Raw genomic sequence first — 22583 nt, 5'->3', positions numbered from 1 at the left:
CGCTATGGCTAGACTAAATGCAGAATTGATAGACAAATCCTGTAAGCACTAGTTGTCCCGGTTTCCAGCAACACGGGTTTTGGCAGCTTTACACCCAGCCAATTGAGTGGCTTCTCCCATGCGTGTGTTAGCCATGTGCGTTAGTATTCGTCAGTCAAGTTAGGAACCGATGCTGGTGGGTTTTGATTGCCCTTCAGCCCCAGGATCAGTGGCCTTTGAGACCAATAAAGAATAAATAAGCTGCGAGATCCGCTCAGAACTGGCTAATCCTCGGACTTCGAGCAAACCATTCTTAAATGTATTTAAAATGTTGTTAAGTGGACCTAATTCCAAGGTTAAGTGGCCCAACCTTAACCTTACGCGGGGCCCGGTCGCGTGATCGTCGCTTATTGTTGAACGCGTCCCGCCAAGTTAGTGATGTAGATCCCTCTTTAGAATCAGACTCGACCACTCAAAACACCTGGAACCAGATTCGTATTTCTTCACTCGGGAGACCGACCAGTCATTCCCATCATGCCAATTGGTCTTCTCAGTCATGCGGAGATATGCGCCAAGTTCGACCGACTGGTGTCTGACGGGATCATCGCTTATCAACCCAGCAAACCGGTTCTTGTTGCCGACAAAGGCATGATCGTTAGTCTCGACCACATGACCCCGACGCCATTTCAAGACTGATCGATCCTAGTTCTGCTTCCACATAGCCCAGACTCTGAAAAATAAGCCACAGGCCGATGACAAGTTCCAAATCCCGAACTCGGGCACGTCGGACCCGCATGCGGGCACTTTTGGCCCCGGCAGCGATTTAGCCAGAGATCACCCTGATATTTGTATCACGATCGTTAATGGAACCCATTATCTCGTGATAAACAAATATCCTGTTTTCCGTCCTATGCTTCTCTTGCTGACTGTGGACTCGTATCGGAGGCAACACGAGTCCCTTGATCTTGAGGACTTGGATGCGGGGTGGCGGATGATCTGTGAAATGGAAGAGGAACATTATCTTTTCTTTAACTGTGGTGTGCTGGCTGGGTCTAGTCGGGCCCATAAACATTTACAGGTGGTTCCTGCGCCCGGGGCTCATGAGGGATATGGCGAGGGTTTCAGGTTCTTCCCGGATTATGATTCGGTGCCGGAAGAAGGCCCACCCGGCTTTGTTCATTTTCTGCAAAGGTTTGGGGACTTACCAGGTGGTTTCGTCAAAGGCAGTGCGCATGTGCTGGAGGTTTATGTGCGGCTGTTACAACGGGCACGAGAATCGCTTCACTTGCCAGAAAGTGACCCATGTCCTCATAATTTCATATTGACCAAGCGATGGATGATGGTTGTTCCTAGACAGGAAAAAGTGTTTCATGGGATAACTGCAAATTCGGCGTCAATGGTTGGCTCCGTCTACGTGGAGAATGAAAAGCAGCTTAATGCATGGAAAGAGGTTGGCCCGATGAACGTTCTAGCCAACCTGGGGCTCCCTAGAGAATAAATAACATATTAGACTCGCATACTGCAAATAATATGGTTGGTCCTGATCAAGCCTCAATCGCACATGTTCGAAATAGAAGACCAGTGGCTCCAAAGGTCTCAGAACTCATTCAATTTTTCAGAAAGGCTAATTAAAGAACCTGTTCAAGAATCCCGATTTCCTTGGTAGATCAGTACCATAGATTGTATCGTAGTTATCAATCTCCTCCTTGAGCCCACCCAGACTCAAATCGGCAGTCTCAGGTCGAACATACTTTGTTCTAAAAACAAGCTTCCAGCCAAGAAATGCAACGATAAAGAACCCGATCATGCCATAGTCCAGGAAAAACCACATCACAGACCAGCCCCCTTCCAAAAAGAGGTCATAGCCTCCTGCCAAGATCATGAATGATGTACCGCCCATAGCTAAATAGGATGTGTATGGTTGGAACCTTCCCTTGTATGGCAGAGTGTCTCGCGAGATTCCTTGTTTTGACAAAGCAGAGAAAAAGTGGCGGTATGTCAGCGCGGTGAAGCCGTAGTTCATCAGTTGGCAACATGTAACCAGGTCAACCAGATAGGTCATGACCTCAGCCGAGGAACTGTTGACCTGCAAGAAAGCAAGGAGGCAGAAAGATAACGTGAAAATGAGGGCGAAGATAGGTACACCTCCTTTGGTACATGTTGAGAAGAACGGAGGTGCATGGCCTGTGAGGGACATCCCATATAGAGTGCGGGTCGATGTGAAAAGAAGACCATTTCCCGCGCTAAAAATGGATGTCATGATGAGAGCGTTCACCAGGTGTGGAAGACCAAAAATTTTGAGACGCTCCATGGAGATAACGTACGGTCTAAAGAATCATTAGAATAAGAAGCCATGAGGTTGGTCCATGGCTGAGCAGAACTCACGATGCGGCACCTGTCCCTGAACCAGACACGTCTCCGCCGAGGATGAGTGCGAGCGTTGGGCCGTTGTATGGAATCACAATTCCCATGCAAAGAGCTGAACCAACAAAGAAGACAAGCATACGCCAGACAACTGATCGAATTGCTGGTGGTAAAACCTTCCGAGGATTTTCAGCTTCGGCAGCCACTATAGATATATACTCCGGGCCACAGATGCTGTTACTGACAACAATAGCACTAATGTAATGATGAACAAACTCACGAGAAGCTGGCTTGGTAGAGACACGATAAAATACCAAGAAACCTGCCCGTTTCCCCAGAGGCAAGATGTTCCACAAATGCACCAGTATCGGAACCCGTAACGGTCATGCAACGGATCTCCCCCAAGCATAGTAACGAAGGCGAAGAAAAATAGTCCAATCATGAGCAGCACTTATAATAGTGACAGATAAAATTCTGGAATGCCGAAATATCGTACACTGATCATGTTAAAGAGTGCGTAAAGAACAATCATCACGACAATGATAGCCTCAACCGGTACCTTGTCTGTCCAGAAGGTAGTCATGACATTCATGGCGACAATTTCGAAAGGTACGAGGAATGCCTCATTCAGAAAAAAGTTCCACGCCATCGCGAAACCCAACGCGTCGTCAACCCACTCACTGCCAAAGCGGACGAAGGGAGATGGAATGGGTAAATATGTCACCATCTCGGCGAAGCATTCATTCACTGCCCACATGATAATTCCCCATATTAGGAAGGCATTGAAGAGACCGGCCGGTCCTCCTTTCGGTAGAGCCTGACCCATCTGGACGAAAAGTGCTGCAGGCCTCGTCAAATCATTGCGCTAAGAAGTCGAAATGGCAATGGAACTTGAAGAACTCCAAATTACAAGTACCAATCGCACCAGCGATGGCAACCATATTTGATAAAAGGTCCTTGCTTGTGAGCGCTTCCCCCCCTCTTAGCAAATGTAAAAAACACGCGTTAAGAACCCTTATCGATTCGTCAACCTAGATTCCCCCTCAACATCTTTGCCATCGCCAAGAATGTTAGCGTAAACAATTCTGGTATCGCGAGTTTGCATACGAATCTTGGTGGACAAAGAGACATTCAGAAAACGGAGGGAAGCGATTAGCCACACAAATTCATGGGGTTTATCTTGACATCGGGCCCTCCGCTATCTTCCAATTGATGCAGCCAAGGGGCTTATCTTGAAACCCTGGAGATCGGCTGGACCGACGAATAGCCATTTGCTAGAATTTCCCCACCCATGCTGCCTCGTCAACAGTCTCACCCACAGTCAACAGCCCGTGGTTCTTCAGCATAACAGCCTTAACATCGTCCAGACTTTGAGCAATTCGCTGCCCTTCAGAAGCCCCATTGGCGATCCTGCTAGTCAGAGTACACAAAACGCGCCTTGAAAAATAGCACACGTCTTGATTGACCACGTTAAGAGGTGTCGCAAATGCAGACCATGCTCTATCATGGACCAAATGACTGTGACATATGAAATGCACTCCCTTCCGTGATCGATGGACTGAGCTGTGGATTTGGAAGCCAGCAGCAGCATTGATCTCGGGAGCCACCAATATTGCCACCAACAACATCGCCATCCAAGCAAGTTCACGCAGATCATGTCGTTGGCCTTCAACAAGCCAAAGTGCATGCCAAGCGTATTTATCCAGAATCGCTCTTCGATATGGGGTCTCGTACGCTGATATGTGCCATCATTCCCTCCCCATAGCCCTCACGAGCAAAAACGCGGAATGCGTACGTCATGTATGCCAACTGCCATTGGCACTTTTCAATATGTGAGTCGAACTGACGTGTTCCAGGCAAGACTTTGCTTCTATGGGCCATAGTAGTCATAGCGTCGACGACCTCCTTTTTACTGGTCGGAATAGTGGATTGTATAGCCAGGGCTGGAGTTGCTGCAGGAGCCATTTTTGGGGCAATGCGCCTTGACGTGATATGTGAAAGGAAATGTGAATATTGAGTGAATTAGCCGGTTTCTTCATAGCACAAGTAGCACAAGACGTCTTGAATATGGCATATGATACTTAAGAAAAGTCTACCTATTCAAACAGATTGAGCATTGGATCATTATTGCCAAGCTCGATCGGGTTCGAACAACTCGACCATATCGATATGACGCCAGGGTCGATAAATAATGAAGTCAAGGCCTATCACGGGGCTATTTTGTGAGTTACTATTTGTCGCATTAGGACAGCGCCTTCGGACTGAAAAGGAAGGCACCCATACTGCGGAGCTGTTTTGTGAGCCAATACGTACTATTTGCCGCATCCTCGTAACACTAGGAATGAGGACAAATGGTATCAAGATTCATTGTAGCGCTATTAGACGAAATAGGAATGTACCAAGAGCCAACAATTGCGGGGCTATTTTGTGAGCTACTATTGGTCGCATCAAGAGATTGGCACCAAGAGCCAACTCAAATTTGTGCGCCACAATATATTGCATCATGATAGCGCTAGGACTAATAAAGGATAGCTCCATGCGTCAATATAGCGCTCTTTGACCAAAAAGGGTAGGAAACAAGAGCGGGCTTATTTTGTGGGCCCCTATTTGTCACTTCATTATGGCGCTAGGACCAAAAAGGACTGGTTTCAAGAGCCATTATAAGGCCATCTTGCAAACTACCATCGTCGACCCCGAACTACGAGCGATTTTTGCAGTGTGATATGATGTGATGTGACATGGTATGCGTTGCACCTGTTTCCCCCGCACGGCAAGTATAATCGAGAGTCAGTAGGGCCCCAGATTCCCAGGCTATAAAAACCCGACCATTAATCCCAGATCTTCTTTCTTCCAACAACCGACTTGCTTCTACAATACGCCTCACAATATTGATACTATTCTTTCTGAGAAAAATATGGCTTTAGCTTCCCTCAATGGTGAGAATCGAGTAACAAGTATCGACAGAAGTGAAATTTTACTGACTTGTCTTAGATGTCGAAATCTCGGCGTTCAATATGACTTCCCTGGTAGGCGTGCTTGTTCTTGTTACCATTGCCTGCCAGGTTATCTACAAGCTTTATGGAACACCTCTGCGGAAGGTCCCAGGACCTATGTCTTTTGCCATAACTAAATGGCGACTTGCATACGAGGACTACAAGGGTGTTAGAACGCGGTTCATTCACGCTTTACACCAGAATTATGGCACTGCTGTTCGCGTTGGGCCAAACGAGGTGTCTTTCTCCTCTCTTTCCGCCTTGAGAACTATATACGGTGCTGGCTCGGGATTCGAGCGAACGGACTTCTACAGAATGTTTGATGTTTACGGTAGACAAAATTTGTTTAGCTTTGCTGAAGCCAAGAAACACACCGAGAGAAAGAAGCTCCTGGCCCACGCCTACTCGAAAAGTACCATATTGTCACCTCACGAAATGGCAAAGCCGCTGATTGAGAAAAATGTGAAAAGTTACTTGGACCTCTTGGATCGCGAGAAAGGAGTGGCCGAGGAGGTATACCAGAGTTTGCATTGGTTCAGTCTTGATAGCATTACTGGTTTCCTGTATGGAGAGAAACTTCAATACAGTGGAACCGATGCTATTGGGGGAAACAAGGCTCACAGAAGTCTTGTTGGTGATATCATTAATCCGGGCAGGCGGAAGCTAAGCTGGTTTATGGTGCACTTGCGCGTTTACACCAAATGGCTATACAGGAGAACCGGCATTACCAAAAAGGTGGTTGAGAGCTTGAGGTTGCTTCCCATGCAAAACCCTACCACTTATAGTGGCATTCAAACTCATGCTCTTCTATCCACCAACAAATTTGATATTTCTGTTTTTTGTGCACTTCTCGGAAAGCCGCATATCCAAGAGCCGTCTGTCATGGAGAAGTTGTGGAATCAGACAGACGCAAGTGAGGAAACTCGCCTAGGTAGCCTTGACAGGGCCTCTGAGATGGCCGATCACTGTTTAGCTGGTATCGATACGACAAGCGACACGCTAATGTTCGCTATATGGGCATTATCCCGCCATCAGAACAAAGCGTACCAGCAGAAGCTGATCGAGGAGGTTACCAGCATATCAGAAAAGGAGTGCAATGAAGATGGCATTCCTACTGTTGAGGCTGCAGACAAACTACCGTACCTCGGTGCCATCATTAAAGAGACCCTTCGACTCTATGCTCCATTGCCAGCGTCGGAGCCACGTTCACTTCCCGTCGACACCATGATCGATGGATACGCCATCCCAGCCCGGACGGTTGTAAGCATGTCGCCTTATACGCTTCACCGGAATGCAGAAGTATTCCCCGATCCGTTGGTGTTCAAACCGGAACGCTGGCTCGGAGAGTGTGGTGATCTCGCAGAAATGAAGAAGTGGTTCTGGGCTTTTTCCAGTGGAGGCCGGATGTGCATTGGATTGCAGTATGCATGATATCATGACAAACCGCAAAGAACGGTAGCTAACATTTTATCTAGTCTTGCTATGGCTGAGATGACGACTCTTCTAGCTGCCATCTATCGAGAATACACCACAAGTGAGTATGAGAAGCAGCGAGGGGTCAGCCCAGGAATTACCAGTCGCTTTGAGGTTTTCTATGATGAGACTCTGCCAAGAATGGAGGTAAGTCAATAATGCCGAGACTGGTCCTTCAACCATGTATTAAGGCTTCGCAACAGGAACACAAATGCTGGATCAATTTTGAGAAACGTCGCTAGGTGGAATTGTGTGATTTTTTGACTTGGATCGTGATAAGTGGGCAGGTATACATACACATTCGTTTGACCTTGGAAGGACGCGAGCTTGCAATTTAGGTGCACAATGCCAATATTACTTGATTTTGAATAAAACGTAATTCGTGATTTCGTAACATTCATAAGAAGTGATGGACGAATGAAAGCAACTGCGTGGATCCCAAACGCGGGGAAGGCGGGGAATAGCATCATGTCTCCACTTCCCAGGCCCTCGAGACGAGGGCCAGCTTTCACTGTGCACACCACCATGGATTCAGCCCTTGACTGCGATATTACCTACACTGCTTGGACGCAAGGGACTTCGACAATGTCTCCGAAATCCTCGTCTCGACGAATACGTATACGGAAGTCCCGAAGCCGTGGCCTACGCACAACAAACGGATGGTGAGTGCCGCGTGCAGCGAGTTCAGAACGGAGCTTACTTAATCCGAATGCAGCATAACTTGTAGGAGACGACACCTGAAGTGCGATGAGGGCAAGCCTCATTGTGGCCGTTGTGTGAACAAGGATAAGATTTGTGAATATGCCAACTCAGCTGACCACCCCAAGTCGATTCGGCACCCCGATAATGCCAAAACAGACGAGACTCCTGTCTCTATAACTCAGGAGAATGGATCGCCAGCGAAAATTCATGATTTATCAAGTGAAACTATACCAGATCTGGTCGCATTTGAGCCGCATGACATACCACCTCTAGCTTGGACTAGTACAGACCCAAACAGTGATTCTCAACCAAGGGAGGTACATGATCAGGACTCAGGAGCCGACGTTCTTACTGTCCTGAGCCCAATTGTCTTTCAAAATAATCATCTTTCTCCATCCAATGCGGCCGTTGCAGCTGTCCGGTGGTTTGGGTTATTAGCGAGTGATGCCGCCAAGGACAGCCCCCAACAATCAACCATCCCCAATTCATGGGAGACCGAAGGCCTGCTCCTTGACCACTCTAGCAATGGGATTGATCCGAGCTCACTTCAGCGCGCAACTCAAGTGCTAGATAGTCCTCCTTCCACCAATGTAAATCATGACCCGGATGATTCTGGCACACTTGAAAGTGCCACGGTCGCAGAAGGGCAGATTTGGCATTCACGGAATCCAATTGAGCTGTTGGCAAGCGAGCAGGTATTATTTGTGCATTTTGTGCACCACGTCAGCTCTTGGGTAGGCCAACAACTTGCTTCTAGAGGTGGATTTCAAGAATGATGGTCTAATGTGTTTCCTCCAGATCGATCTCTTTGACCCCACAAAACAATTCTCCACTTTTGTTGCACATTTAGCGGTACGCAGAAAGAAAAATGCTGGTTGTAAATCTTCAAGCCAGTCAGGACTCACACAATATGATCTAGATTCACAATGCCGGGCTTTTGAATGCCATACTAGCACTTTCGCTACGACACCTAGCCTTGAATCCCCATCAGGACACCCAAGACATCCCCGGAAAAGAAGGAGCAGCCGTGCAATACTACTATCAGACTCTACACTACGTGCAAAGGGCAATGCAGTATCGTACCTACAAGACAAGTCTTGAACTCCTCGCTACTACCTTGATCATCTCCGCATATGAGATGCTCGACAACTCTACCAACGGCTGGGAGCGACATCTCGAAGGAGTGTTTCTTATTCAGCGGTCTCAAACCATCCATGGGGAATCTGGTGGACTCCACTCTGCAGTATGGTGGGCATGGCTATGTCAGGATATCTGGGCTGCGTTTCGCGAGCAACGAAAGACCCTCACCTTCTGGGTCCCTCAGAAACCGCTTTCCGTGCTACTACCACATGAGCTCGCTAGTCGGGCAATCTACCACGCTGCAAAAGTTATCAGCTTTTGTGCTGACGCTACTACTGAAAGCACTATACAAAGTCGTATGGAGGAAGCGAATCATCTTCGTGGAATGTTGGATGACTGGCAACAGCACCTGACAATCGAGTTCTCCCCTTTGCCTTTGGTACCGGGGGAGACCTCATCTTGTTTCAAAGCAATATGGATCAGCCCGCCTGCCTTTGGTAGGTTCGAGCCTCATGCTTCTGTTCAACTTAGGACGGATATTAACGTAATCACACAGCTGTGGCAGTTCAGTTCTTTAGCGTGTCGCATATCCTTTTACTAGCCCATGAGCCGAGTATTGGGGGATTAGGCCAATACACCACGCGTCAGAGCATGATTCAACGATACATTGAGGATATTTGTGGCATTGCGATGACGCTCAAAGATAGTGCATCCAGCGTGATGTCATCACAAGCTTTGTTCATTGGTATGGGACTATCCATTATTGTATTGTATTGACACTGAGCTTACTTATTCCTAGCTGGCTTGTTCACGCAAGATAAAGATGCCCGTGAAGCTGTATTGGCGCTTTTGGATTTCTGTCGGCAGCGCAGCGGTTGGCCGGCTAGTTCGCTTGGGCTGGAGCTACAACAGCAATGGGAATGTCATGAAGTTTTGAGACCGACTTCGGTTTCAAAGGGGTTTATGTAGGCCACCAATAGTTTCGCGAGCACAGCGACTACAAATATTCTATTTTCTTGCTAAATTGACTGCTGAGAACAAGCCCAAGTTATTTCATGAAGCCGCAATTCTCCCGTTCATTGCAAATTGCTAAACATTCCACCATCTGCCAAAATTCCAGTTGCATTTACATATCGGCTCATCTCCTCACAAGCCAAAAATACGGCCGGGCCCGCCATATCGTTGGGATCCCCAATGCGACCAAGCGGGATTCGCGCCTCGAGTGCAGCCTTCTTGGTCGGGTTTTTCATATCGTGATCAGCTAGCTGGGTAGCGATTGTCCCCGGCATCAATGCATTGCATCGAATCTGGTCCTTGCCTAGTGAAATAGCCATGGACTGCATCATTGACAAGATCGCAGCCTTGGTGGGAGTATAATGCGTCTGAAGTCCACCACCTAGGAGCGCGCTGACGGACGAAACTCCAATAATTGAACCCCCGTGTCCCTGTTTGACCATTTGCTGAGCGGCAGCTTGGCATGAGTAAAATGTGCCTTTGACGTTCACATCGACACTGTGATCTAATAGCGCGGGTTGAATTCTGTGGATGTTAGCAGTACTCTCATGGACGGAAAGGGCTCTGTATTGATCATACTTTAGAAATTCGGCTTGCTTGAATACTCCTGCATTGGCAACGAAGATATCCAGCTTACCCCATTTAGATACCGCGGCCTGAACTAGGTCTGCGCTGGTCTGTGGATTTGTCACATCACCAGAAAGCTCGAGAATCTTTCCTGTGTTGATGCCCTTCCGCCCAATAGCTTTTACTTCTTCTAGGAGACTGTGTTGATGATCTTCGTCCTTTGAGAGCCCCAGATGGTTGACAGCAACGTTACATCCTTGCGTAATGTATGCCAACACAATTGCCCGTCCAATTCCCGTGGTGCCGCCCGTAATGGCGGCTGTCTTGCCTGCGAGCAAACCCCAGGCTGGTAGCGCGGCCATTTCTGGAATTTTAAATAAATTGAAGAAAGAAGGCGTTCCAACAGAGAATGATTGTTAGGCTGAGTAGATTGAGAGGTAATTAATGTAGAACTGGTGCGGGGGATCATCGCCAGTGACCCGTCTCGAGGACAGTCCCCCGTCTCGAGTGACCCACATATACAGGTGGGGGATACACTGCCTGTGCCTGGGGCTCTGTGAACTGAATCTCAGAGTTACTTTATTAGGGATGTTTTCATGGATTTGTTATATTCCACTGCAAAAGAACTTAATTTCGCTGCAAAAAGGTCAAGGCACCCAAAGCGTAAGCGTCCATACCGGTCCGCAAAGTCGGCTCAATTGCGGGCGCGAAGAACGGGGAGTGATTCATGGGTAATTCATTGATAGTCCCTTTCTCAACAGCATCATCCCATGTCTTTTCATCAATTCCGCCAAACATCCACATCACATAAGGAGCCCCAACCTCCATCGCCAGAAAGGAAAAGTCCTCACTGGCACTCGGGCGCTCCATATCAACAAGCTGGTCCTGGAAATATGACCGAAATGTCTCCCGAAGAGCACCAACAGACTCGTCATCATTGATCGTCGCAGGGCAAGATGACACAAGCTTCACACTGGGCTTCTCAACCGCACCCGCAGCAAGGCATTCGGCCTCGACAATGCGATGAATAGCAGCATGCACACGCCTCCTCACCTCGGGATCAAATGTCCTCACACTAATTTGCAAATCCAAGTGATCGGGAATAACATTCGACGAATTTCCTGCATGAATACTCCCACAAGTGACAACGGCCAACTCACCTGGCGTTACCTCCCGCGACACAATAGTCTGCAACTTCATCACGATCGAGGCTCCAATGATGATTGGATCGATGGTCGTCTGCGGTGCAGATCCGTGTCCTCCGCGCCCGAAAATTGTCACTTCAAAAGCATCCGCTGCGGTGAGCAACCGTCCAGCACGGAGGTTGACAGTTCCAGCTCGCATCCGCGTGACATGCTGCGCAAGCACCAGATCCGGCTTCGGGACCTTCTCATACAACCCATCAGCCAGCATCGCGCGCGCACCATCGAGAGCCTCCTCCGCAGGTTGAAAAATGCAAATAAGAGTTCCGCTCCAGTGGTCGCGCGCGGCAAGCAGTAGTGTGGATGCGGCCATCAGAGTCGTGACGTGAGTGTCATGTCCGCAGGCATGCATAACCGGGATACGATTTCCTTGTGCATCTTCTACGGTGCGGGTACTCGCGTAGGGTAGACCTGTTTTTTCCTCTAATGGGAGGGCGTCCATATCCGCCCGGAGGAGAATCTTAGGGCCTGGGCCATTGTGAAGGACGGCAGCGACGCCGTGGCCACCAACGTTGGAGTGGACTTCGAAGCCGAGGGTGTGGAGGTGCTCAGATGCTATTCTGGCGGTCTGTTCTTCTTGGCCTGAGAGTTCAGGGTTGCTGTGGATGTGGCGGTAAATTTCCTCGTAGGGTTTCAAGTCCGGTCGGTAGTTGTCTAGCAGCTCTTTTAAGTGGCTGTCGTCTTTGCCGACGTTGTCTGTGTGGATGTCAGCGCTAGGTGAAACGCAGTCGGGTGGATCTTCGATTGATCTGGAGATCTATATATACCGGCGATAAGTTTCATGTTCATGGTAGGTTAACTTTAATGGTTGTTCTTTGGTTGAAAGGGGCAAGAAAGGGGGTTGAGGCTAATTTAACTGTTGACCTAGCGGTTGTAGAGCCTGGCTTTCAGTGCTGCGCTCGGATCTTACATGTACTACGCGTATGCTCGATGTACCCTTCATAAGCGCCAAACTTTGTTCATAAGGCGCAAGCGGTGGACTAAAGTCCACCACTCCCGCCAATAGACTTAACCGAAGGAAAACATCAGGCTGCGCTAATACGTTAAGACCTCTTTCTCCGAGTCGTCATAAGGTAATTCGATCATCTAGATCCACGTCGATTTCGAAAATCCGAACATGTCCGAGCAGTTGATACCCCACTTTCCGATGCATGAAATACTGTGATACTGAGTCTCTTGGCGCTTTGGTTCTAATCGACCGTTCCTTTTGATCAAGCAGTAGGGCCCACTGACGGATAAAATGATTGGGCGAGATGATTCTATCGGATTTGGCCCCCACGACACAGTGGAGCGAAATGCGGTACTGTTCATGTTGCTCCTATATTGCAAGACGAAGCATGCATACATTGAGTTCTCTCTGACTTGAGAAACACCTTGGTAAAATAATCATTGCCAACGCAAACACAGAAGTCTCCCCAGAGCTTTACACGGAATTCACCCATGTGCAGATCCGAGATGACGGGTTTGTAGAACAGCATAATTGTGATCGAGCATTATTTCGTCGTACGACGGATGTATACCTAGTACATTGAGGCAACTGGGAGAGAGAATTATACCGCAGTTTTTCTATCATGCAAGACGCCATTGTCAAAATCAATCTGCCTCCTGTGAGAATGCCGGCACAGGCACGAGAAGACAGGCCCTTCTGGTCTAGATACTCCAGGGTCGGCATAGACATAGTTACAACTGAAACCTTCTGGGCTATATGTAAAGCTTATTAATCTGGAAAGATCTGAGAATGATCAGGTTCATGGAAAGGAGTACTTGAAGAGGTGTGATCTACCTAGGAGAAGCTTAACAGGTGGGTAATAGGTACCATAGGCACCTGTAGACGTGCCAAGGTTGATTAGCAGATTCAAGGGAAGGCTTATCATGGAAGGAATATTACATTTTGCTTTACAGTCATGTGCAATCATAAATGCATCGTGGAAGGACAGTCATATTATGTACGGGACTACAGATACATATATGACGATTTGATAAGTGTGAGGTCACAGTGCAGATAATTTTCTAGGTCAAGTATCCAACGCAAATACTTACTAATTGATGACCACGTCACGTCTGGCTTGGTGGGAGTAGCCATTGTCATGCTCAGGTGGCGGGGCCGGGGTCGCGTGCCAGTATGTGATCTAGCCCGCGCGTGGACCCAAAACACTCCCCGACGACCGCCAAGCCAACCTCAACAATGACTCAGGCGACAAGTTTAAGCAAGCATTAGACTGATGCCTATCCTGACAAATGCACAACACAGGTGAAGATCGGAACCTTCGTCGGGAATAACACATTCTGCCTTGCGCTTGGACCTGGTATATCAGCCACAGGCCCGGGTTTGCTTACGCTGCAAAAGGCAATTTGTAGGGGACTCTGGATTTGCTTGACTGCGGTGAAACATTCTTTCCTTTCACGTCGTCTTATCTACTTTTCTTTTTTCAAGGTTTGGTGTCACTGGTCCAACGAGGAGTTCTTCTACAACGGGCCGGCCCCCACATGTGGAGCCCGCGATATGCTCTCGACCAGTCATGGAGGGCTATCCACGTGGGAAAAAAAAATCAGCAACCAGGCAAAAAAGAAATGCCAGGTTAATTTAATATCCTGAGGATAAACCGAACGCGGGGGTCGAACCCGCAACCTTGAGATTAAGAGTCTCACGCTCTACCGATTGAGCTAGCCCGGCTTGCTTGTTGAAGACCGGAGTCTACTATGGCTCTATGAAGCCAGCACGGCAACTGAATAGGAAAAAAGGCAAAAAGAGAACTCAGATTGAAGCTGATGAGAACCGAACGCGGGGGTCGAACCCGCAACCTTGAGATTAAGAGTCTCACGCTCTACCGATTGAGCTAGCCCGGCTGGGCTTGTTGAAGAGACATGCTAAGTATTGATTCAGATTGAGCAACGAAAAGATCATTTCCCTATCCATGAACCTGGAGGGAGTTGCACCTGAAATCAGGTTGACAAGAACCTGGGTTGATATTGCAAGACAATTGTATTGGCTTGGATGATCGGCAGCCATTGTCCAGTAATGAAGCGAGAAATGGCCTTGGCGCATGCCCGCACCTGGGTGGATGTAGTCTGCACAGTTTGACCCGGGTGATAGCAGGTGTCAACCCAGGAATATACTTTGGCGGAAGCCTCCAGGCAACCAGGATCATGGATGGCCAGAATGATCAGGAAATGATTTCGTTTGTCAAAAATCGCTCGTAATGGCTTGCAGCCATGCTCGTCATTATCTCCATGCAGCCCTGGCGGTTTGCGGCTGTGTCTGTTCAGGAACAAGGACAAGGTGTCAGCATGGAGGACAATACGAGCGCCGACGTGGGTGGCTGGTGTAACGAATCACGAAGGAGCGTCTGTGGCATCCTGTGGCTGAGGCTGAGTCTTCAAGGCTCGTATTGGACTCATCAGCCTCGTTGGTGTGGCTCAAGGATGAGAGGGGTTCATTGAGTGTTCGCGATTAATGGGGGCCGAAACATGATCCCCCCGTCCGACCCCGGCCTATTCTTAGAGAGAAGGGCTAATTATAATGATCATCTTTGAAGCCCCAATTAAATTTGTAGCGCCGTATATGGAAATTACCAAAAAAGGAAGCCATCTAAAATGGGAATCAACTTGAAACTCGTCAATGGAGTTGGTTCGTTATTGGTGTTCGAGGGTTGTCTCAGGAGACGCTGCATTAGAGGCAGCGGTACCAGAGCAAATTATGGCGACGATGGGCCCCAGTTGGAGCCTCAGGATAAAAGCGACGTCAATAATGTATGGATATCGATGCAAGTTGACGAAATTGCTAATGTCCGATCGGATAATCCTGGTTGACTCGGGGTTTCGCAAGTGACTTGATGCACGAGACGCGGGCGCAGGAACACGAGAGGCTCAAGCCACTAAAGAGGAAACCCTGCTCGATCGAGTAGGCACCAGAATGACGGCCAGGGATCATGAAAATAAAACCAAATAAAAATAGAAGATAAAAAATAGATGTTTGGGATTTGTGGAAGAGGGAAGCGGTCTGGCGTCGGAGACTACATTCAGCAACCAGGATACACATTCACTCCCCGCGTGCAATGGATATTCACCTGCAATTGAACTGCTTTCAAGTGACGACCAATCAGCGACTGTGGGCTCCTTGATCCGTCGGCGGTCACTTGCGACTAAGCCACATGCACTAGTGCTCATGTATAAAGATAGCACAAGTACATTGGTTTTCTGGTCTCGTAGGTGGGGCCAGCGGGTACCAAGGAAGTCACTGTACTTGACCTTGCATGGCCTACGATCCCAGGCTCCAGTAGGCTCAAGTGCGCCTTGTGAATCAGTCAAAAACTATATAACTTCCTTCCCCCCACTCTGCATATACTATTTTTTTCCCACTCAAGCCTACAATTCCATTATCACACCTCCACTGAGCAGTTTCAATCTTGGATCATCTGCCACATCTTTTGATCACACTTCCCACTATATTCTAACACGGTCATTAAACCGTTTCTACGCGTGACCCCAGGAAATCAGTCATCGTGTCTTCCAAACGCTCAACTACCTACGTGGTCGACCCGAAAACCCTTTCCACCACGGAAAGACCGTCTCGTTCACCTTTGCGGCGTCAAAGTGTACGCCGCTCCTCACCAATGCCAGCCTCAATCATGGTCGAGCCTACCGTTGTGCGTGATCTGCACGACGATGAGAAGCTCGTCCTGGATGATTTCGAGGCTCACATTGCCCGCTGCACTCCCTGTGCCCTGGCCATCGAAACTCACGAGAACTATCACTGCGAACATGGCTACCTCCTCGCTCTCGACGTGAGCAAATACCTATACAGTGAAGGTGGAAAGCAGTTCGCGGCAGTGGACAGAGAAAACGGCAAGCCACGACGAGTCAAGCTTCCCCGCGACTCAAGTGCAACCCGCAGCCTCCTCGACTCCATTGAGAAGGGCATGCGTCTCCAGTCTCCTCGTCGAGGCCGTGCTCCTGCCGTCCGCCCTCCCCACTCTGCTAGCTCTAGCAAACGGCCCGTCGTGGAGCAGTCTGTGCCTCGCTCTCACACCCCAGAGTCCCATTCTACTCCCCTTCAGATCATTGAACGCTCGCCATCCCTCAGCAAGCGTCATGTCATCGTCTACCCCGGTTCCTCTCGCCAGTCTTCCCGATCATCGAATGCCTCCAGCCGTAGCCCTTCCAACCGGGGCTCGCTGTACATTCCCGATCACCTGGATCGTGAAGAGCGACGATACGAGACCCGCGGCCATCGCTACCACCGATGAACACGTTGAACCAAAAGAAAAGGAAAACCACAAAAAAAGGAACCCATTTTCTGATCATGTTTGTCTATCGCCTTTGACGGTTTACACTCTTTGAAACCAAAGCGTTATTCCAATTCAAACTACGGGTATAGATTGCCCAGACTAGGAAAACTAGTCATTTTGCCACAGAGTTGAAACACCTGGCCCCAAATCCATTTGCACCAGAGGGGGAAGTGGCTTGCCTGGAGCGCCCACCCCAACTGAAATCTGTTCATTCCAGCCCTTGATCTCAAGACTGGAGTCGGAATCCCAGATTGGAAACGATCTGTTTTCCGTTGACGTGACTCGTGCAAATGCTTCTATAGTTCGTTTTGCGGTCTAGTCCATTATTGGCGAATCGACCCCCTCTTTTCCCACTGATTGTGTGGTGAGCAGCCAATAAGAGGGAGCCAGAGTTGCCTGATTTTATGCATGCCCAGAGTATTTCTGCGTGTTTTTACTGGTTATTGATACTGTGACTCACTGATGTGATGTATGTGGAGGAACTTGCTTGGAGGGGTGGAGGCTCCGAGTCCGATCGACGATTTCCTTTGTTTCCACATATGACTTTTTGATGATAGCTATGCGTGAATTTATTGAGCTTTGTTCAGTGGATTTGCAATTATGAGTGATCAATGTATACGATGAAACCCTTCAATCCTTTCGCCACTGTAAAATAAGATTTCGCCTCTAGTCAGACGAGTACGGTTTCAAGATGGGGGCTCTTTTTGATCGCCGCTAAACGAAATACGATTTTCGATCATTTTCCCTTGACACATAATCTACAACTTGCTCCACTGGTTTGACTCGTGAGTCATTGCGGGGTTGTGGCTGATCTCCCGTGGGGCCAGACATTCTTCGGGACAACTGAGTCTGGACCCTGTGCACTCTTGAACCCGCACAAAGCAGCATACCTGTCCATAACTCGAACATGCTGTGGAGTAGGGTTGGAGTGAATTGACTCGTGTACCATTTGAAGTCAAGCTATGCCTTACAGAACTATTGACCCCTTCCAACGAGGGTCTATATTTTCCGAAGCGAGCGGTGACATCTACGTATCATCATGCTCACACATAGACATCTAGCAGCATGAACAAGGCCTTAAACATAATAGCATTTCAAAGTTCCCGAATCATGTAATTTCATCCATTTCACAAATATTGAAGCCTATGTAAAACTCCATAAACACAGCGCGATGCGAGAGTTCTGCATTTTCCTTCATGACTAGCCTTTGTTCGCTTTCCCAATGTCATATAGTCGCTCACTTTGCCCTTGATCTCGGAGTAAGCTTCATCATCAAAGGCTTCTTATCCCACAAGATGAAGCACTTCTGTTCAGTCCACTCGTCAGACGGCTGATCCAACTCCATATCGAAGTTGAAAACCATGCGAGCAAGAATTATTCTCATCTCGACATAGGCCAAGCTGCACAAAAATCAGTCAGTACAATATATATTTGCTTCATGGGGTTTGTGTACTGAGAACTTACTTCCGCCCAATACAGTTTCTAGGACCAAAGCTGAAAGGTTGCAAAGCGGTCTTGCTATCATTCGCAAATCGAGTATCGTCTAAGAATCGCTCGGGGATGAATTGTTCAGGGAGTGTGTAATTATGCGCGGAGTGGTAAGCGGCCATTTGTGTGACCGAGACAATGGTCTGTTCAAATCAAATGAGGTCAGTAAAATGCCTTGAATAGTAGTGCTATGCCAGAGGGTTTTATGGGCCTGCGACTTACACCACCTGGAACCCAGTGTCCGTTGATCATATCACCCTGCGCATCGACAATCCGAGGAAGACCACACGCGACAGGAGGATACATCCTCAGAGCCTCAGTAAGAACAGCTTGGAGATATACCAGCTTGTTACAATTCTCCAAAGTAATCTGGTCATCGGATTGAAAAGCACCCCAAACTTCTGCTTGTAGTTTTTGCATAACCTGTGGGTTCTTCAAAAGCAGATAAGTCACACCCGAAAGAAGTGTCGCAGTGGTCTCGGAGCCGGCAACAATAAGAGTGCTACCGTTGGTAATCATCTCTGGGAAACTGAATCCTTTCTCGGTATCCTTGTGCTTGAGAATATTACCAAAGAAATCAGGTCTCTCGTTTGATTTCTTCAAGCGACCCTGAACCTTTTCCTTTGTAAGTTGTACATGCAAGTTCCGTTGATTCAATACCTTCGTGGGCGTGATGAGCTTGCTAATGAATTTCCACCCTGGGAAACGTCTGGCAACGTTGGTGTATGCGCCAAAACGGACACTTGACAGCACAATTGATACCCATTGGTGGTAGGTGGAGTTTTTAAGACAATCGAACGGCTCTCCAAACGCGAGATCACCAATGATGTCGAATGTTGTGAAGTTGTACCAAGCGACCATGTCCAGTGCTTTATTACCATTTTCGCCTTTTTCACGAAGGCGTTGCATCAATAGATCCACATAGGAGTTGATGATGGGCTCTTGTGCTCGGAGCGAGTTATCGGAGAAGGCGTGGGATAAAAGTCTTCGCATGCGAGAGTGGTCTGCGTCGTTAGAGACGACGATACTCGGAGCACCCTCCGCGGTCAGTGGATAGAACCGGAAGTCCTTTTGCTTCTGGCCGTGGCCGGGTCGGGTTCCATAGATAGCTTTCCAAGCGTTACCGTCGATGAAGGATAGTTCGTCTGGGGCGATGCGGACAACTTCGCCGTATTGTTCGTGGAGGGACTTGATTGCCTGGGCAGTTTTTCCGGCTAAAATGAAACCCATGTAGGGGAACCGGGTAGCGGCCATGGACTTGGGGCCGGGATATCTGGCAAGAGGATGGAAGAAGACATTGTAGATGACCAGCCCGATAAAGTAGGCCGGTGTCTGGTAAACATCAGAAATGAAAAGGGTGAGTCTTAATATCTTAAGAGCGTCTGCATACCAGTACTAATGCCAGGATGAAGACATTCAGAGCAAGACGAGAGACTGAAGTTTCAGCAATATAGGACGCTACGCGTGCCGATGACGATTCTGTCGGTATGAAAGGCATCTTGAGTTTTGCTCAACTCTAGAGTCTTTCGAGAGTGGATTCGACGTAAACACTCGCTTTACCAGACATGATATATGAAATTTTTGCCTTCCTCCTCCCGGATATAATAGCACAAATATGGGCATAATAGTGCTGTATACATTGCATTATTCTACTCAGAATACCAACTAGGACTAGCTCTTGCATGGCTAGCTCTTGCATGCTGCGCGGCATGCCTGATTGAAGAGGGGTCGACCTGAAACGCTTGCCCCACACCCCACACGTCAGGTCAGCCCAGGAAAGGTACGAGTGCCCTTCAGAAAACTAATTCTGGTAAGCATTCTGATGAAAGTCAGCCAAGGAAAGACTCGATACCTTATTCAATTCAGGGAGAATTCGTGAAAATGATGAGAATCTATCATTTGCTGAATTCTGCACAATCCCCTCTAGGAATGATCGTCGTCTTGGCGACCTACAAACACTACTGTAGGTATACGTGTCACTTAATTGGGTAGTGGATCTGCACGGGCCGTGACACTAGGCCGCGCTCAAGGGCTATTTATGCCGATGAATAACGTCGTTATGATTGTTAATGCGGAAAGCCTTTCTACAAATAAATCCCTCGTCGGGAATACGGCACAAGTTCATAACGTAGTAACACAGGAGCAGACACCGTCTGCATATACAGGCCTAGGCCTGATAACAATACCCACTTTGGCCTCTCGATTGCATCCTGAGTAAACGTCCCTTTGACTGGAGGAGGTCCGGAATCAAAAAATCTAATTTCGGAATATAAGCTACGTCATTTAAACCTCCTTAAACAGCCCATCCGTCTGCAATTAAATTAGCATTAATTAAGAATACCAACAACGTCAGTCTTGTTCTTGATAAACAAACTTATCACCTAGGCTGTTAAGAATAGGGCACCAAGAGGAGTTTCCGCCCTAGAATGTCACGAACGTCCGATTCCCAAAAGTCTGCAGAGAAGTTACGTCCTACGGGTGAAAACCTTTGACACTGAGAACAAAAAATAGGGTTGCTCATTGCAAAATCGAGAAAGCGGTTATCACGGACAGTGAATTGCCGGAATAGTGACGAAAGAAAAGAATACATCGCTATTATCTTGCATTTCAATGAGCGCAGCTATTATCTTAGCATAAGCAATGACTGATCGTAAATATGAAGCCGCCACCATCGCCAATTGCTGAACTACCACCGCGGTAGGCTACGTGGTGCACTGAGAAGGGAGAAGAATCATCTCTGTCGTGCATTTCACCTGCTCCTCAGGAAAGTCTCCCCAAAACTGCCGTCGATGTTAGTGTCAGGGTTTCCAGTACGGGGCCTGGATAGCTCTTTATGGGACGGGGAAGTTCAACTCACCTGAGCAACATGCTGTCGAATGCGATGCATGTTCTTGCCCGGCTGGATCTGGCCCACCACCCCTGGACGGTCCGAGTCGGTCCTCTTAGGCACAATCATGGGTCGTCCGACGAAACACTCGAGCGTCAGCAGTGCAAAGCCGAGAGCTTCTTTCGCGCCGATAGGGATCCCAATCTCGGAGATGGGGACGATGCGAGTGTTGGGCAAGCGCTGCTTCAGGTAATTGATGATGTTTGGGTTGAACGACCCACCGCCGCCCATGTAGATCTCGTCTACGCCCCCAGGTGGACCCCAGCGTTCGTAGGCATCGGCCAGGGACTTGGCTGTGATGCGAGTTATGGTGGCAACACAGTCCTCTGGCGTAGCTCCGCCTGTGGTGCCACGGTTCGTCAGCCAAAAACCCTGTCTCGATTAGAGGAGTCAGACTTAACGGTTCAGCATCTCGTCGCAGATATCCTCCGCCATCCGATCCCCAAAGGTCTCCCGGCCAGTAGTCTTCGGTATATCATGCACGAAGTATGGCCCCTGGAGCACTTTATCTACAACAGACTGGTCAATCTTGCCCTTCAAGCCCATTGCACCATCCTTGTCATATTCCTGTTGACCGCCAGTGAAGTACCGCACGGCCGCGTCGATAAAGACGTTGCCAGGTCCCGTATCGAAGTCGTAACATTCTTCGACAGCGCCTCGGGGTAAGATCGAAAAGTTTGCGATGCCACCAATGTTCTGCACAGCGCGGTTGAGCGTCGGGTGACTCAGAAGGAGGGAATCGAGAGCCGCAAAAAGCGGGCAGCCTTGCCGGCCGAGAGCCATTTCTGATACCCGAAAATTGCCAAGCGAGGTGACGCCAGTGTTAGCGGCTATGATGGCAATCTCAGCCATGTCGAGATGTGCCCGGATTTGGTTGCCCTCGAAGAGCTCCGGCAGCGGTAGGTGCCAGATAGTCTGACCCTGACCACCGATCAGGTCGACGTCCGTTGCCATGACGAGATCGTTTTTCTGCACAAACCAATTGACGGCGTCGCTAATGACCTCGCCTAGCTGGATGTTGACGATGGCCAATTCCTCGGGCGTTGTGATGTTCTCCTTAATGAGCCTCATGACTCGTGCCTTGAGTTTTTTAGGCATCGGGTATTCTCCATAGTGCAGGAGCTGCGTCTTTAACGGCGTTGTCGGGCTATCCTGGGTGAAATGGACATGAACGAGGTCGACCCCGTCCATGGACGTTCCCGCATTGTGGCCAATGACCTTGAGAGAACTGTTGGGGGTTCAGCCACATAATTGCAATATTTTAAATTACAAAGTGTTCTTTGAGAGCATGTCATGCTGGGTTTAACACTTACAGTGGGCTGCCATTGGACTGGTTCAAAGCGGAAGGCATCGTGTGATCCAGCGTGGAGGAAATGCGCTACTGAAGACACAGATCATGAAACGAAAGAGTCTACTGCAAACACAGAAACAGGCACATCCATAGATTGAGCATACTTTATATATCTCATCGGAAGAAATCTCGAAAAAATGCTCCATCTCACCCTCAACAGCGGCACGGGCTCGGTTCCCTTCCAGAGACAGAGTC

General features: G+C 48.6%; 9 protein-coding genes across 9 annotated transcripts; 4 read left to right on the top strand and 5 right to left on the bottom strand.

The window, feature by feature from the left end:
- Positions 1-513: 513 nt before the first annotated feature.
- N7484_004153 (putative phosphorylase) lies at positions 514-1477 on the top strand (the record flags this gene model as incomplete). The annotated part of the gene is made up of 2 exons (XM_057114573.1): positions 514-633; positions 686-1477. 2 exons carry the CDS (start codon positions 514-516, stop codon positions 1475-1477), a joined length of 912 nt encoding a protein of 303 aa, XP_056974713.1.
- A 126-nt stretch (positions 1478-1603) lies between these two features.
- N7484_004152 (amino acid permease) lies at positions 1604-3284 on the bottom strand (the record flags this gene model as incomplete). Its single annotated transcript, XM_057114572.1, has 5 exons — positions 1604-2306; positions 2365-2577; positions 2624-2739; positions 2840-3183; positions 3260-3284. 5 exons carry the CDS (start codon positions 3282-3284, stop codon positions 1604-1606), a joined length of 1401 nt encoding a protein of 466 aa, XP_056974712.1.
- A 2073-nt stretch (positions 3285-5357) lies between these two features.
- Positions 5358-6968, top strand: N7484_004151 (cytochrome P450; the record flags this gene model as incomplete). The annotated part of the gene is made up of 2 exons (XM_057114571.1): positions 5358-6757; positions 6812-6968. 2 exons carry the CDS (start codon positions 5358-5360, stop codon positions 6966-6968), a joined length of 1557 nt encoding a protein of 518 aa, XP_056974711.1.
- A 366-nt stretch (positions 6969-7334) lies between these two features.
- Positions 7335-9560, top strand: N7484_004150 (Zn(II)2Cys6 transcription factor; the record flags this gene model as incomplete). Its single annotated transcript, XM_057114570.1, has 6 exons — positions 7335-7471; positions 7525-8245; positions 8310-8363; positions 8431-9088; positions 9148-9336; positions 9391-9560. The coding sequence occupies 6 exons, from the start codon at positions 7335-7337 to the stop codon at positions 9558-9560; spliced, it is 1929 nt and encodes a 642-aa protein (XP_056974710.1).
- Positions 9561-9667: 107 nt separating this feature from the next.
- N7484_004149 (SDR family NAD(P)-dependent oxidoreductase) lies at positions 9668-10534 on the bottom strand (the record flags this gene model as incomplete). The annotated part of the gene is made up of 1 exon (XM_057114569.1): positions 9668-10534. The coding sequence occupies one exon, from the start codon at positions 10532-10534 to the stop codon at positions 9668-9670; it is 867 nt and encodes a 288-aa protein (XP_056974709.1).
- Positions 10535-10799: 265 nt separating this feature from the next.
- Positions 10800-12163, bottom strand: N7484_004148 (putative zinc metallopeptidase; the record flags this gene model as incomplete). The annotated part of the gene is made up of 2 exons (XM_057114568.1): positions 10800-12070; positions 12142-12163. 2 exons carry the CDS (start codon positions 12161-12163, stop codon positions 10800-10802), a joined length of 1293 nt encoding a protein of 430 aa, XP_056974708.1.
- A 3824-nt stretch (positions 12164-15987) lies between these two features.
- On the top strand, positions 15988-16620 carry N7484_004147 (uncharacterized protein; the record flags this gene model as incomplete). Its single annotated transcript, XM_057114567.1, has 1 exon — positions 15988-16620. One exon carries the CDS (start codon positions 15988-15990, stop codon positions 16618-16620), a length of 633 nt encoding a protein of 210 aa, XP_056974707.1.
- A 1279-nt stretch (positions 16621-17899) lies between these two features.
- On the bottom strand, positions 17900-19648 carry N7484_004146 (cytochrome P450; the record flags this gene model as incomplete). Its single annotated transcript, XM_057114566.1, has 4 exons — positions 17900-18062; positions 18127-18293; positions 18373-19482; positions 19541-19648. 4 exons carry the CDS (start codon positions 19646-19648, stop codon positions 17900-17902), a joined length of 1548 nt encoding a protein of 515 aa, XP_056974706.1.
- Positions 19649-20852: 1204 nt separating this feature from the next.
- Positions 20853-22388, bottom strand: N7484_004145 (uncharacterized protein; the record flags this gene model as incomplete). Its single annotated transcript, XM_057114565.1, has 4 exons — positions 20853-20930; positions 21008-21378; positions 21439-22265; positions 22351-22388. 4 exons carry the CDS (start codon positions 22386-22388, stop codon positions 20853-20855), a joined length of 1314 nt encoding a protein of 437 aa, XP_056974705.1.
- Between the last annotated feature and the right edge of the window lie 195 nt (positions 22389-22583).

The sequence above is a fragment of the Penicillium longicatenatum genome (genome assembly GCF_028827895.1).
Source record: "Penicillium longicatenatum strain IBT 33135 chromosome Unknown contig_2_segment0_segment0, whole genome shotgun sequence".
Taxonomy (NCBI): domain Eukaryota; kingdom Fungi; phylum Ascomycota; class Eurotiomycetes; order Eurotiales; family Aspergillaceae; genus Penicillium; species Penicillium longicatenatum.
Note: the sequence above shows the minus strand (reverse complement) of the source record. Positions and strands in the feature narration are given on the sequence as shown.